General features: G+C 52.9%; 2 protein-coding genes across 16 annotated transcripts in view; both read left to right on the top strand.

The window, feature by feature from the left end:
• Positions 1-688: 688 nt before the first annotated feature.
• COMMD4 (COMM domain containing 4) lies at positions 689-10,267 on the top strand. Of its 5 annotated transcripts, XM_032342402.1 has the most exons (8): positions 689-753; positions 4,143-4,214; positions 4,421-4,486; positions 4,646-4,685; positions 4,974-5,093; positions 5,262-5,342; positions 5,675-5,851; positions 5,939-6,215. In XM_032342402.1, exons 1-8 carry the CDS (start codon positions 751-753, stop codon positions 5,977-5,979), a joined length of 600 nt encoding a protein of 199 aa, XP_032198293.1. In that variant the 5' UTR covers positions 689-750; the 3' UTR covers positions 5,980-6,215. The 5 variants fall into 5 exon arrangements, with proteins under 5 accessions (XP_032198293.1, XP_032198296.1, XP_032198295.1 ...); XM_032342405.1 differs by lacking the exons at positions 5,675-5,851; positions 5,939-6,215 and adding an exon at positions 10,143-10,267; XM_032342404.1 differs by lacking the exon at positions 5,675-5,851 and having other exon boundaries at positions 5,852-6,215.
• The window catches only part of NEIL1 (nei like DNA glycosylase 1), a 35,101-nt gene continuing 29,840 nt past the window's right edge, over positions 10,196-15,456 (top strand). For 6 of the 11 annotated variants that reach the window (XM_032342400.1, XM_032342398.1, XM_032342399.1 and 3 more), the window contains exons 1-3: positions 11,154-12,900; positions 15,109-15,228; positions 15,320-15,383. In XM_032342400.1, the coding sequence (XP_032198291.1) occupies positions 12,401-12,900; positions 15,109-15,228; positions 15,320-15,383 (684 nt within the window). In that variant the 5' untranslated portion in view covers positions 11,154-12,400. Of the gene's footprint in view, positions 10,284-10,938; positions 11,019-11,153; positions 12,901-15,108; positions 15,229-15,319; positions 15,384-15,456 lie in introns of those variants that run through there. The other 5 variants (XM_032342396.1, XM_032342394.1, XM_032342393.1 and 2 more) reach the window with 5 other exon arrangements.

Genomic DNA, 15,456 nt, shown 5'->3' with positions numbered 1-15,456 from the left:
CATTGAGAAAAACTAAGATAAAGATCTAATGTTGGTGAAGCCACAGGCAGAGTTCTGGGCATGTCAATTGTTACAGCCAACTGTAACTAAGGCAACTAAGGGGAATTCATCAAAATGAAATCAAATACTCAGGCACTCGAAGGAGCTATGCGGCTTACTGGTAATGTTTCCTTATATGTGTGCTGGAGATGTGGGCTGTACAGTTTATGAAAATTCATTTAAGCTTTATACTTACAATACGTCCAATTTTCTGTATGTGTATCATATTTCAGGAAAATTTTTAAAACGCCTTTTGCCACAGTCCATAGGTATCGATTAAGGGCACGGCTTACTGGCGGGGACCGACCTGAATACCCCTTCACAGGGGAATCATTCCAAGTGCTCCGGGGTCCGGACTCCTCTCTTAAGTCGAACACATTCAATGACTCGCACGCCCTCTTTTCTAACTAAACCGGGTCGGGGAGGGGGAATTGACGCCGGTCACCTCCGGGAAGGGGTTCTGGGGAGACACTGAATTCATCAGCCTTCCCCGCGAGCTCCAGCCGCGGCCACCCGCGCTCGCCCTGGTCCCGCTCCCGCCCCCGCCCCCGCCCCCGCCCCCGCCCCCTCCCCCTCCCCCTCCCCCTCCCCCGAACCGGCCCTGCCTGCTCTCGGCCCGCCCCCGGCCCGAAGGCCCCGCCCACACCACGTGACCGTCGCGTCAGCAGTGCGCGCGCGTCGGAGAAGAAGGCGGGTCGGCTTGCTGGCGCGATGGTGAGGGCCGCGCGGTGACGGTGCGCCGGGGCGGGCTGGGGGGGCCCCGACTCTCGCCTTTGCTGCCACCGGAGACTGAGCGCCGGGACGGGGAGCTGGAGGCAGTCCCGGCCCCTCGGCAGACACCTGGGTGCGGTCGTCCGGCTGGCAGGACGGGCGGGCTGGGGGGCCGCGAGCTTGGAGTCCCGGTGCCTCCTCCGCGGGAAGGAAGGGCCCGCACCCCCCAGGGCTGGAAGTGGATGCTGCCTGGAACGGGTGCGCTTCCAGGGCTTCCTCGCCCCCGGACGACCTCCCAGAGGTGCCCTCTTCCCGGCCCTCCTGTGTGACCTGGAGAACAACTTGCATAGAATTAGGCTCAGTCTTACGCCCAGTTCGGAAGTCTTTCCATCCTTACCATAGCCAGAAAGGAGTAGACGTGGGGTTGGGACTTCTCAACAGCTCCATCCATTTATTCCTTCAACAGACTTTGAGTGCCTACTCTCCACCATCCAGCGTGCCAGGCACTGAGGCTTAAGCTGCAGGAGGCTTGACTTGGCAGGCATAATTAAGACTTGAGGGGAGGGGACCTAACTGTGCCTTGTGTGTACCGTTAGGAAGGCTTCCTGAGGGTGACAGCAACCGGAGGGCGTGAGGGCAGGGAAGAGAACTGGCCGGCTGCAGTGCAGATTGTGTACCAGGGGTTAGGAGGCTTGGGAGGGGGCCCTCTATCTTCAGAGAACAGCATTCAGGTGAGAGAGAGCATGGCTCACTAGGATGCACGTAACCTAGCTGGAAGGGTATCACCTGGACGTTAGTGAAACATGAGGCTTAACAGGTAACAAAGACCCAAATCCTGCTGGGTCCTGAGAGCACTGAAAGGAGTTTAGACTTTAAGAAGAGGGTCCTGGGAAGCTAGGAAAATCCTCTTGGCTGACTTGTGGAGGGAGCAGGAGGGGAGCAGACCCCCAGGGGATGGTGGTGACCTGAGTTAGGGCGGAGAGAGTGGAGATAGAAGTGGGGAAAGGCAAGAGGGAAGAGGGAGAGCGGGGTGACTGGGGTTGGCTCCTGGGTGGTGGTGCTTCAGTGGGGTGGAAAACATAGGAAGGGGAGCAGGTTTCAGTGCGAAGACCAAAAGTTAACTTTGATGGGCGGCTCTGTGTGAGGTTTCTGCTAGCCATCAGGTGCAGCTGGCTAGAAGACAGTCTAGATTTAAGGGTCTAAGACTCAGAAGAGAAGCTACAATGCAATTATAAATTGGGGAGTCAGCACAAAGATGATCCTTGTAAGCCTAAAAACATGTAACATCTCAGTGATGTGAATTGGGAACAGAGGACCCAGCGCAGAACCTAGAGAAATGCCAGCATTTTAAGAAATTACACAAGGAACACATTCTTGTAAAAACTGTAGATAACGCAGAGATGGTAGATGACTTCTGTGAGTAGAAGTCGGGGCCCATGAACTTAGGAAAAACCTCACATCTTAATTTTCACTAACTTCAAACTGAAATTTAGCATTTCCTTCCATTATGAATGTTGGCAGCTAACCCCAGTTATTCATAGCACCTCTGACTTTGTCACCAATAGAAATTAGTTATTTTCGTATCATATTACAGCTGGTGACATTGTTCACATATTTATGCAGATCATTTTAAGTTACGGGTATTAGACTTGAAACATCACATCACCAATTTGACTGTCTTGACTTAGTTTAACTTAGTTTCCTTTGCAATCCTGTGTATTTTATGCATTTAAAAACATGGTTTTGAGAAAGTCCTATAAGGCTCCACCAGATGCCAGATGAGGCTATGGCAGAAAAAGGTGAAAAACTCCTGAAATAGAGACAGAAGTGCAAGACTATCCTTAATGCCCTGTCACCTCATCAGTTGTCCCAGGCCCCTGCCCCAGAGTAATGATGCAGGCAGTGTGCAGAGATCACCATTTGGGGGCTGGGGGAAGGAGGGTGAGCCAGCAAATGAGACCGAGGCAAGGACAGGGAACAATACTCTCCTGTATGCTGCTTCACCAGGGAGGACAGGTTCATGTGGGATGCTGCTGGGGAGTTGGGAAGAGGAAGGCCAGATTTAGTGACAGTCATTTGGGACCACGGCTAGAGGACTTTGTGGGAAGCCCACATACAAGCACCAGTGCTGGGGGTTCAGGCGAAAAACAGCAAGAGAGCTGGTGGTTGAAGGATCGTGGAGCAGGTCTGACATGACCGAGGTGACTGGTTGGGGCAAGTAGGGGACATGGTGTTGCCAGGCTACTGAGGGCCCAGCAGAACCAGGAGAATGTGGGTGTCCTTGGTTTGCAGGGTTTTGTTCCCAGCATTTGTAAGCAGCCTGAATGTAAGAGGTGTGGGAAGCTGGCCATGTATGTTGCTGTGCTCTGGAGCTTTGCCGGGCACATAGGCCAAAGGACAGTTGATCCAGGGAACGGAGAATATTGGCAAGATGTGGCCAGCATTCTAACAGGAGACAGACCTCGAGGAAATAATAAATGTGATGTCTTCTGTGGAGATCAAGAAAGAAGGTTAGGGACTAAAGCATGATGGAGAAGAGCTATTTTATTTTTGAACAGTTTTACTGAGATAAAATCAGTAATAACACACGTTTATAAATGCTGAATAAGTTCTGAAATGTATATGTTCCCACGATCAAGATAATGAACATACCCACTGGCCTCTGAAACTCCTTTGTACAAGGGGCTGTTTTAGAACAGGGGTGGGCAGGGGTGCCTGGTGGCTCAGTTGGTTAAGTGTCCAACTCTTGGTTTCAGCTGAGGTCATGATCTTCAGAGTCCTGGGACTGAGCCCTGGGTCAGGCTCTGCGCTCAGTGCAGAGTCCGCTTGAGATTCTCCTTCTCCCTCTGCCCCTCCCATTGGTGTTCTTGTGCTGTCTCAAATAAATAAGTAAATCTTAAGAAAAGAAAGAAAAAAGAAGGAAGGAAGGAAGGTCAGAGAAGGCCCATCTGAGCGGAGACCAGAAGGAGGTGAGAGAGCAGGGTGTGCAGAGGGGCAGCAAGGACAGGATGGAGAGTGCCTGGTGTAGCCGGAATAGCAGGGAGGCCAGTGTGGCTGGAGCTGGCGGGGGGAAGTGATAGGTCTCTGACGTCATGACAAGGACATTGTTCTGTTCTGTACTCCCAGCGCTTAGAGTGGGGTCTGCCACAGAGAAGTTTGCCACAGTCAGTGTTTCCTGAGCACATGAATGCCTAGGATAGGCAACAAAGCAAGGTTTGGTGGCAGGTGGGTCTGTGAGGGGGTTCTCTAAACAGCCTAGTAATAGGAAAGAACAAGTGGCCAGAGGCATCCATCTTGGACAGGAAGCATGGATCCCTGAAGAGCAGTAATGTGGGAGACCCCTGGCCACACTTGAGCCCTGAATCCTGACCGCCTGCCTCACTCCTGTGCAGAGGTTCCGGTTCTGTGGTGATCTGGACTGTCCTGACTGGGTCCTGGCGGAGATCAGCACGCTGGCCAAGATTGTTGAGTGCACGGGGTCTTCTAGGGTGGGAGGCGGGGATTGAGGGTAGGGGCTCTGGGGAGGGAGGGTGGTGAGGCTCCTCTGAAGTTGGGGCCTCAGTGCCCTCAGCTTGTCCTAGCCTGCTGTGTGACTCTAATATGTGGCCAGCCCCCCAGCATGGAGGGGTGGGGTGGGCCAGTTTGGCTCATGCAAGGCCTTCCCCTCCAGTCCTCCGTGAAGCTGAGGTTGCTGTGTAGCCAGGTGCTGAAGGAGCTTCTGGGACAGGGGATTGACGTGAGTGCAGGGCCCAGCACCCCACTGTTTCATGACCCTCTGATCCTTACTGCCCTGAAAGTGCATCAGAACCGGGGGTGGTGGCAGGGAGGGCAATCAGGATGCAGACTGGGGTGCAGGTGGGGCCTGGCACCCCCTGAGGGCCTCCTTTCCCCATAGTACGAGAAGATCCTGAAGCTCACCGCTGATGCCAGGTTTGGTGAGTACCCGCTCAGTCCGCAGAATTTTGGGCCGCAGTGGATGCTCAGCGGGGCTTAGCACAGAGGCCCCTCCTCCCAGCAGCCTGTCCTGCTGCACTTGCCTCAGCAGAGGAGCCCCAGGGAAGGAGCTGTGTTGTCAATCCCGCCCTCTGCCTGTTCCTGGGGAGGCAGTAGCTGTGCTCATGGCTCAAGGAGGCCCGGGCGCTGGGAGCTGAAGATAGTGGGGCAATAAGAAGGTGGCCAAGGCCACAGTGACATTCCCCTACCCCACCCACGGGTTCCCCCAGAGTCGGGCGATGTCAAGGCCACGGTGGCAGTGCTGAGTTTCATCCTCTCCAGTGCGGCCAAGCATAGCGTGGATGGCGAGTCCTTGTCTAGTGAACTGCAGCAGCTGGGGCTCCCCAAAGGTACGGGTATGCAGGCAGGCGGGCGGGGGACCTGTGTGCCCGGGGTGCTGGGCAGCAGGCCAGGCCGAGTGGCTTTGAGATATGCCCTGCCCTCCGGGAACCTGACCAGCCCTGTGAGCAGTCTGAGCTCCCACCGGCTACATCAAGGGGCCTCCATTCTGTCCCCAGAGCACGCGGCCAGCCTGTGTCGCTGTTATGAGGAGAAGCAAAGCCCGCTACAGGAGCATCTGCGGGCCTGCAGCCTGCGTGGTGAGTGTGGCAGGGGCCAGGGTGGAGTTTGGGCTCCGATCTGGAAGATGTATGCTGCGTGGGAGGTGCTGGTCCTCAGAAAGGAGACTTAACCCTGGTCACATGTCAGGCAGTCACGGAGCCAGGACTCCTGACTCCAGCCCAGATTTCTTTCCTCTGAGACCTGCTGTGGATAATCTCGCTACTGATTATTGAGCCCCTTCCCTAGGTCAGAGGGAGGGGAGAGGTTCTTAAAGCCACAAAGCCTTGAAGGGTTGAGAACGGAGCCGGGTGTGGGCTGAGGGCTGTGTAGCCCAGCAGCCTGTGGTCCTGACAGCCACCCCGTTTCACAGTGAACAGGCTGGCAGGTGTGGGCTGGCGGGTGGACTACACCCTGAGCTCCAGCTTGCTTCGGGCTGTGGCAGAGCCCATGGTGCACCTGAAGCTGGAGGTGGCAGCTGCCTCGGGTGCCGCAGCCCAGCCTGTGGCCATGTCGCTCTCAGCTGACAAGTTCCAGGTCCTCCTTGCAGGTGAGACTCAGCTGTCCCTGGAAGGGGAAGGGGCCTTCCCAGATCCCACCGGACTGCCACCCACCTGCTCACCTCTTCCCTCTGCAGAACTGAAGCAGGCTCAGACCCTGATGAGTTCCCTGGCCTGAGGAGAAGGGTGTTTGGGGCTTGTGTTGCATCGCTGCCCTCCAAACTCCTCTTCTTGGGTGGCCGCAACTCCAGGACCCTGGAGGCCTAGCCTCCCAGATGTCTGACTTGCTAGGTTCCCACATGAGAATTCAGCATAAGGATTCTGAGGACTTCTCGAGCATTGCCTTCCCTGCCTCGCGAAGGGGACTTGTCAGCAGTTCTGATGAGCCGGAAGAATAAACTGAAGTGTAAAGGAGTGCGTGCACAGGTTTCTTTTTGGCTCAGATGAAAGGTTTTTGTGAGAGGAACCAAGTGACATCCCAATCTCCCTGGCCCATTACTCGCTCTCTCTTTTCAGCTGCTGGTTGAGGCAGGTCAGGGGTGAGGCAGAATGAGGACTGAAATGAAACACCTTGTCTGTAGATCAGGAAGTCAGGGTTCTAGCTCCCAGTCCTGCAGTGTTTGTGGCTCTGCCTCCTGTGCTGGCCATGTCTGCAGGCTGAGAGCAAGCTCACGGCCCCAGGGCAAGATGCCCCGAGTAGAGAAAGGAGAGAGCCTCGCTCTTCCTGCCATCTTCGTTTGGAAGAGAGGAGGGCCCGTGCCTGAACCACTCCTCGGCAAGAGGAGTGGGGTTAGGGGCTGCATGTGTGTGTCCACCCCCTATTCCTTGTTGAAGCTCTAACCCTTCAGTGAGATGGTTTTAGGAGATGGGGTTTTGGACAGTACTTAGTTTTAACCCACTGAGCCACCCAGGTACCCCGGACAGTAATTAGTTTTAGATGAAGTTATGAGAGTGGGACCTTCATGAAGGGATTAGTGCCCTTAGAAGAAGAGAAAGGCTCTCTCCACAATTGAGTACCAAGAAAAGGCCACATGAGAACAGCAAAGCAGGAGAAGGCCCTCACTAAGAACCAAATCTGCCAGCTCCTTGACCTTGGACTTCCCAGCCTCTGGAACTATGAGAAATAAATGTCTGCTGTTTAAGCCACCCAGTCTATGGGGTTTTGTGACAGTACCCTGAGCTAAGACAAGTGACCTGAGAACATCTTGGGGTGCAGGGAAGCTACCAAACAACGAGAGCCCTCAGGAGGAGCCAGCTCGTTCCATTGGCCAAAGATGTGACAGTTGTAAGCATCAAAAAGTTAAGGACTGACTCCAGTCCTGACCTCTGCTTCTGGAAAAATGGGGCAGATGCGCTTTCCCCTGTTCCTCCCACTAAGTACAGCTGAAAACCTTGGACAGAAGACTCTACAAGGTGAAGAGAAGGCAGATTCTCTGAGATCCTCGGGAATTGGAGAACAGCAGAGCAGAGCCATCCTTAGGTTTTCTTTTTGCTCCATGTGTCCTGGGCTGGGTGCCAGAGACTGGCAACCCAAGAAACCCCAGCATACCGAAAGCCCCAACCGCAGCATGCTCTCTTGAGCCAGGGGATCAGGAAAGGGGCCGCCATCTGATGAGACGGGAGACTTAGAGATGGCAGCTGCTGTCCTCCAGTCACACCGCAGAGAAACTGCAGCCCCTCTTCCACCCCCCTGGCATACATGCATATATATTATATATATGTATATACATCTACAAAATATAAAATATATAATTTTTTGCATGCAAGTAAGGGAGGGGGAGAGAGGGAATCAAGCAGATAAGAGCTCGATCTCATGACCCTGAGATCATGACCTGGGTTGAAATGAAGACTCGGATGTTCAACCAATTGAACCCCCCAAGTGCTCCAAGAAGATTTAAATAAGATGCAGAGTCTCAATACCCCAAATGTCCAGGATTCAAAAAAACAAACAAACAAACCGAGAGCTAAGATCTCAACTTTAATGAGAAAACAACAGATGCCAACACTAAGATAACTCCTGACTTGTATGACAGGGATTTTAAAGTAGCCGTAATAAAAATGCCTCAGGTCTTAACAAGGAAATAGGAGATACAAAGAATGAGAAGTTTTAGAAAAATCTGCAATCGAAGTAAAAATAAGCTGGACTGAACAACAGAAGAAAGAATCCATAAATTTGAAGATAATCATAGAAATTACCCAATCTGGACAACAGAAATTAGTTTGGGAAATAAACACACAGAAAATCAAACAGAGCCTCGGAGCCTGCAGGCTGTAACATCAGATCTAATATTCATGTCATCAGAGTCCCAGAAGGTGAGGAGAAAGAGGGCAGAACAGAAAAAGCATGCACAGAAATCATGGCTGCAAATTTCCCCCATATGGCAGAAGACCCAAGCCTACAGAATCAAGAAGCTGAATGAATCCCATATGAGTTAAACCCAAAGAAATCCATGCCGAGGTACAACATTAAAACAAACTTCTGAAAACTAAAGGAAACAATCTTGAAAGCAAGCAAGAGAGGAATGACATGTTACCTTATGGGGGGAAACACAAGAGTGGATTTCTTGTCAGAAACCATAGAGGCCAAAAGGGAGAAGCACATTTTTCAGGTCTGAAAGAAAAGTGTCAACTGAAAATTCTGTATTCCACAAAAACTACCTCAAGAGTAAAAGGGGAAAATCAAGATATTCTCAGACAAAGGATAACTAATATGATTTGTCACCAGCAGACCTAACCTAAAAATAAAAAGGCGAAAGGAGGACCTCTGATCAGGAAGGAAATGAAAAGGAATCTTGGAACATCAGGGAGGAGGAATGATGGAAGGTGTGAAGCTGTGGATACAGTTAGACTTTCCTTGAGCATTTCAAGTTATGTTCAGCAGCTGGAGCAAAACATAAAACATTGTTGGATGTGGTATGTAGAGGAAACACGCAAGGTTATTATAAACAGGAAAGGGGGAAAGGAGGTGAGATTCCTACATTTAGAATGTTAACACCAGTGAACTGTGGCAAGTACGTGTGCGTAATATCTAGAACAGCTACTTCAAAGGCCGTGCAATGTATTGCACTTGAAACCCATACTGATAAGTCAAACTGGAGTTCTGAAAATTCAGGTCACCCACAGGAGGGCAGGAGGAAGACCAAAGAGAAATGGATTAAACAAAAAGCAGCAGGCGGAAGTCATAGGAAATTCTAAGTTTCCTCAAATGTTTCACATTTGCTTGATTTCCCAGGTTGCATTCCCTCTTCTGTGCTGTCACAGAATCCCACAGGTGCATCTCTCACTCCTGTGGTAATAAGGGATTGTCATTTTGTATTTACTCATTTGCCTCATTTACCCTTCTGAATTTCTTAAGGATGGGAATTATGTTCCTGTGTGTGTATAGTTTTGGTGCCTGATAAGTACTCCATTAAATGGGGGAGAAGATAAAGACGGCAATGGATTTACTTGTGTTGAATGTAAAAAAAAAATAAATCCATGAATCAATAATAGGAAAGAGTCTATAAAAGACAAAGTCCCTCACCACCTCCAAAAAACCCCAAATGAGTCCTAATCTGTCACCATTAGATGTTAGTGCACCAGATTCTTAGTCTGAAAATTGATCATTAAAGGGAAGGAATACAGAATTTATCCTGTCTTTTTAACATTTCAGGACAATCAAATGGCCTTAGTCAAAGAGGCAAAGCTCTTCTTTACAGAAGAATTCCCACTAAGGTACAAGGAGTGAGAGAAAAACCACCACTTTATAAATCCTGCTTAAATACTTGATTGAGGCAGGGATCCTTGGAGATGGTAGAGCCATTAGGTGAAAAGTTTATGTGATGTGAAACGGTATTTGCGGGGTGCTAAGGAATGCTTTCACACAGTCCAGCGCCCCTCAGCTGGAAACTCGATAAACACTGGATAAACACGGACTACTACTCCGCAGTTGAAAGAAAACAGCTGATGAGCATAACATGGATGGTCTCAATGCATCATGCTGAGAAGCCAGACTCGGAAGGCTACGTACTGACGATTCCGTTCATGTGGTAGCATGGAGAAGGCCAAAACATAGGGACTGAAAGCGGGTCAGGGGTTGCCAGCAGGTGGGGTGGAAGTGGAAACTGCCAGGTTGGCGGGGGGTGAGGGGAATGTATTCTTTTGATTGTGGCCATAGTTATGTGAGTGTATATATTTGTCAAAACGCATTCCACACAGTGAGTTTTACCTTAATTTAAACAAAACAACAAGATACCAACCAGCAGAGAAATCACCCCATCGGTTACTTAGTAGTCACGAGGTGTGAAACATCTTTATAAAGCAGAGACGGGCTGTCACAACCTCACCCGTGATTGGTTTCAGCCTCACTGACGTGGGACAGCCAGATGTTGGGTGTCTCCTACAGAGAAGCAGCTTGGAGTGCAGTGCATCTGAGTAAACATTCGGACAAATCCAGAGTGTGAAGGGGCCTCTCAGAAAACAACTGGGTTGGACTCCAGAAAGGTCAGTTTCATGAAGACCAAAAAGGAGGGGTGGGGTGAGTGGGAAGATGGACGGGGTGGTTCCATCTGAATCAAAAAAATGATTGAAGAAACCTGTAACCCTTGGCAGAACTCTGAACAGACCAGCCATAAAAGACATTTTGGGGACAATTAAGGAAATTCGAACGTGGACTAGGTATTAGATGGCATTTTATTAGGTATGATAAATGTGGCTTTGTAGGATACCGCCTTTTAGAGATGAATGTTGAAGTATTAGGGATGAAATGTGGTAGTTTGTTGTAGTTTGCCTAGTTTACTTCAGAATACTTCGGCCTCAAGAAATGAGGAAGCAGAAGTAGTATGAAGGGGCAGATCCGGGCTATGGGTCAGGCAGGCACCTGTGCCACCCGCACTTAGGACAGAATGCAAGCGCATTACAGAGGCCCCTTGAGACCACACTTACCATCTGAAGTCTGTTCTGCTTCTCCGCCCACTTTTTGTTGCTTGGCTACACTTGCCAACCTGCAGGTGGTGATGGTGCTTCTGTGTATGTGTTACGTCTGACTGTGCCTGGATGTTTAGCGGCCACCACCGGGTCCCCAGGGCCTGCGTTTTTCACGCACCTGCGCCCCCCCCCCGTCACTACCCCCCACCCTGCGCCACGGAGACAGCTGCAACCCAGGACCTCAGACCTGACCCCAATCCCGGCGGCTCCGAGCAGCAGGAAGCCAGGGTTCCTCCATCACCTCCCGGACAGGTGACTGCCCCCAAAGCCTTTTCCACACCTGGGGCCCCCAGCCCATCCTAGCCAAGCACCGCCGCCTGCTCGAGAAACTACACTTCCCAGCAGGCGCCAGAGCAGCGACCTCAGCTCCCAGCATGCTCTTAGGCGCGGCTGGCCCCCCCCACGTTAACCCCTCAGTGGCTGCAGGCTGGCGGGGAGCTGCGTGGGGAGCAGGTTATTGGGCGGGGGGAAGGAAGCGGCAGAGCTGAGGAGGGGATCTTGGGGAGGAAGGGACCTGGGATTAGCCGAGGACGGGCAGCAGGGCCGGTGGTGAAAGGGAAGCGAGCAATGGGGTGCCCGCCCTGTGGAAGTTAAGAATCTGGACTTTCACCTTTTACCGGAAAACGAACTCTTTTGGTGCCAGGCCCCAGACGGCGCAGAAGAGGGGTTGGGGGTAAGGGAGTCTGCCCTCCCTGGCTAAATCCCCCCTCTGCCCCACACAAAACCTGGCCTTGATCTTGGCAGGTCCTGGAGGAGAGTGGAAACTCCTCCCCAGCCAGGTGTCGGGGGTGTTTGATTCCCATGGGCTGGCGCTTGGTGCTGATGCGGGCATTTCCTCTACCCCCTTGGACCTTGGCCTGGAGCTCAGGAGCCCTTCCTGTCACCCCTGTCCTCCTCCCTCAAGAGTCGTGGGCACCTGGTTCCAGCGCATATGCGCCTGGAGACACCTGCCTTCCCTCCCCCTTGTCCCAGGTCTGGTCCTGAGCAATGGGTGGTGACAGGCTGGTCCTTGCTGCAGGCAGAGTCTCTGGCAGAGTAGCATGGTTCCGAGTTCTCATTCCCCAGGTGGGGTTAGGGTCGCTCCATCAGTTGTTCCGGACCAGGTGTCGGCGGGGTCCTAAGAAGTGGAGTCGTGCCCTCTGAGGTGGGAGTGGAGGTAGAGGCAGACAACAAACAAGATGATTTCAGATTCTGGGGATGCCATGAAGAAAACTCAGTGGTGGTGGGGGGCTGCTACCTCAGAGAGGGTGGTCAGGGAAGGCCTCTCTCCAATGTCCCAGACTGAAGGGACAGCAGGGACAAAGACGTGGCAATGGGGAGACTGTGCCTGGAGCCAGTGAGTGAGGAAATGAGAGGACCCTGTGGGCCCAGGAGGGATCTGGGCTTCATTCTGAAAGCAGTGGGGGCTCCTGAAAGCCCCGTGGAGAGTGTTAAATAAGGCAGAGTCTTGCTTCCCCAAAGCTATGGGGCTATGAGCCCCATAGCGCCCTGGGTTTTCTGAGCACTGTCAGCTGGGGACCAGGGCCTGTGGCCAGGCTGGCTGATTTGTCCACCCATTGCAGCTAGTAGTGGCCCCCTCCGACCCTCAGGGTTCTCCTTTATAAAATGGGGTAATAATTCTATGTCACAAGGTGATGCTTGGCCCCACCTGCTGTCATCCTGCCTTCCCCCCCTACAGGCCCAGCCACCCCTTGCCCAGAATGCCCGAGGGCCCCGAGCTGCATCTGGCCAGTCTCTATGTGAACGAGGCGTGCAAGGGACTGGTGTTTGCCGGGTGTGTGGAGAAGTCACCTGTCAGCCGCAACCCCGAGGTGCCGTTTGAGAGCAGCGCGTACTGCATCTCCTCCTCGGCCCGTGGCAAGGAGCTGCGCCTGACTCTGAGCCCCCTGCCTGGGGCCCAGCCCCCACAGGAGCCACTGGCCTTGGTCTTCCGCTTTGGCATGTCTGGCTCCTTCCAGCTGGCGCCCCGGGACGCACTGCCGGCCCATGCCCACCTGCGCTTTTACACAGCTCCCCCTGGCCCCCCACTCGCCCTCTGCTTCGTGGACATCCGCCGCTTTGGCCATTGGGACCTCGGGGGCGAGTGGCAGCCCGGCCGCGGGCCTTGTGTCTTGCTGGAGTATGAGCAGTTCAGGTAGGCCCGGTACCAGGCGTGATGAGCACAGTCTTAGGCTCCCATCCTGGCTCTGTTAGTGCCTCGCTGGCCAGTGAGGAACAAGTCTAGTCCCCTCTGGTTCCTCAGTCCCTTCATGTGTTAACAAAAAGTCTCATTTCCTGGGGAGCTAATGGATGTGGAGCCCCAAAACAACTAATGTGGGGGGGCAAGAGGAGGATGGGCAGGCCTGTCCCGAGGACACATGGCTAGCTCGTGTCAGAGCTGGGGATCAGCATTCCACTGTGCTTCTCTGAGGCTAAGAAAGGTGACAGGGCTTTAACAACCTGGCAAGAACGGTTCCTGCTCAGGTTCCCTTCCCTGAGCAGGAAGAAATTGCTTCGAGGTGGTGGGCTGCCTCATGCCACAGTTTCTGAAATGAGTTTGCGGTCTCCCACTTCTGCCTGCCCACTGGTCTGTGACCATCTGCCGGAGGGGTCACCGCCCCACCTGGGATATGATGTGTGTCGCGGAGGATTGCATGGTGCCAGCCACTTCCCTTCCCTGAAACATGAAACGTGTGTGGGTTTCTTTTTTGTGCGAAGCCCTCTTCCAGGTGTTGGGTGGGTACTGCAGTGAGCAAGATGGATGTGGTCCCTCTCCCACAGGCTGAAGTTCAGGTAGGGCAGGGGGAACAAGGAAACAAAGTGGGTGACTTCAAATAGAAGAAAAATCCAAGAAGTAGAGGACTCTTGGCCAGGGGGCTGGGGGTGGGGGATTAGGAAAAGACCACTCCAGGTGATTTGAGCCAAGGCCCGCCTGATAAAAAGGACCCAGCCTTTGCAAAGTCCTAGAGGGAAAGCGCTGTAGGGACAGAATCACGGACTCAAGGCCTGCAGTGGACTTGGCGAGTCCTCCCTTGGGGCTGGCAATTGGGCCTTAGACTCAGTGGCCCGTCAGGGTTGGTCAGGGTGTCTTGAGCACAACAGAAGCCACTTGATTCCTGGCCTTCCCAGGCACAACCCTGAGTTCACCCCAGGGTCCTGGATTCCTCCCACCTTAACCTTCCTGGGAAGTCATTACATGTCAGCTGGCTCTGAAGTTTCTCTCAAGTGAATTTTGGCGGTTTTTTTTGGTCCCACTACTGAGGAGCATGCAGGGGTCTGCCGCCTAGTGCTCTGACCACTTAGGCTAGTGTTCCCCACTTGGCCCCAAACTGTGTCTTACGGCCCCTACTTCATATGCTCCTTGTGCCTGTTACTGAGTAAGTCTCTCCAGGATCCTTTCCCACAAAGAAACAAGGTGCATTTCCTCTTCATGGGGATGAGGAGAGACCTGGGACCCCTGGAGGTGAAGGCTGCCGGGACACTCTCTAACCACAACTTGTCAGCACACATCTCCTGCACAGTCAGCTCCGGCTTCCTTGAAGATCTTCAGGGTCTTCAGAAAAGTTGACCCCACCAGTGTCAGACCCACATTCTAGTCCATCAGAAGTTCCAGACAGGGAGCTCAGGCTCTTGGGACACCACGTGAGCTCTTGGGATCACCTTGTTCTCCAAAAGGTCTTGAAGTCTTGAATCTGAGGGTCTTTGGTGATAGACCACAATATCTACGGACTCGTGTGCTTCCTTGAATACATTGCCTTTTTAAAAAAGATTTATTTGAGAGACAGTGAGCACAAGCAGTGGGAGGGGCAAAGGGAGAGGGAGAAGCACGCTCCCTGCTGAGCAGGGAGCCCGACCACTCAGGGCTCAATCCCAGGACCCCAGGATCATGACCTGAGCCAAAGACAAGACACCCAGGGCCCCGAACACATTGCTTTTGATTGGTATCTTTCACCATTCATAATGAATTCAAATCTCATATTGGTGTTCCCAATTAACAGGAAAATGGAGGAGCCCCTGAGGGGCTCAGATGGTTAAGCATCTGCCTTTGGCTCAGGTCGCTCAGGTCATGATCCTGGGGTCCTGGGGTGGAGCCCCACACCTGGCTCCCAGCTCAGCAGGGAGTCAGCTTCTCCCTCTGCCTCTCTGAAACGAATGAGCAAAATATTGAAAAAAAGGGAAAATGGAGGTTTTCATGGCCAATATAGCACCAAGGCTGGGAAAGGGGAACAGAGACTCCCACATTCCTTACCCTTGCATCCAGGTACAGGTACTGCTGGCCCCTCTCCCCTATCATGTGTCAAGCCCTCAGGAATGGGGGCAGAGAAGGGGGTCTTCATGTGCCCGGCTGGCTGTGTTCCTCCAGGGAGAACGTGTTACGAAACCTAGCGGACAAGGTCTTTGACCAGCCCATCTGCGAGGCCCTCTTGGACCAGAGGTTCTTCAATGGCATTGGCAACTATCTGCGGGCAGAGATCCTGTACCGGTCAGCAGGTGGACTGGGAGGACTAGGAAGGGCTGGGTGTGCCCGCATTCTCCACTGCTTAGCATGGCTCCCTCTCTCCACCCCAATGCAGGCTGAGGATACCCCCTTTTGAGAAGGCCCGTAAGGTTCTAGAGGAGCTGCAGCAGCGCAGGCCGGTGAGGGTGCAGGGAGCAATGCGGCCATCGACAACTAAGGCTGGGTTAGGTGTCTCTAGCTTTGGGCCCATTT

This window comes from Mustela erminea, chromosome 5, assembly GCF_009829155.1.
Source record: "Mustela erminea isolate mMusErm1 chromosome 5, mMusErm1.Pri, whole genome shotgun sequence".
NCBI lineage: Eukaryota > Metazoa > Chordata > Mammalia > Carnivora > Mustelidae > Mustela > Mustela erminea.
Note: the sequence above shows the minus strand (reverse complement) of the source record. Positions and strands in the feature narration are given on the sequence as shown.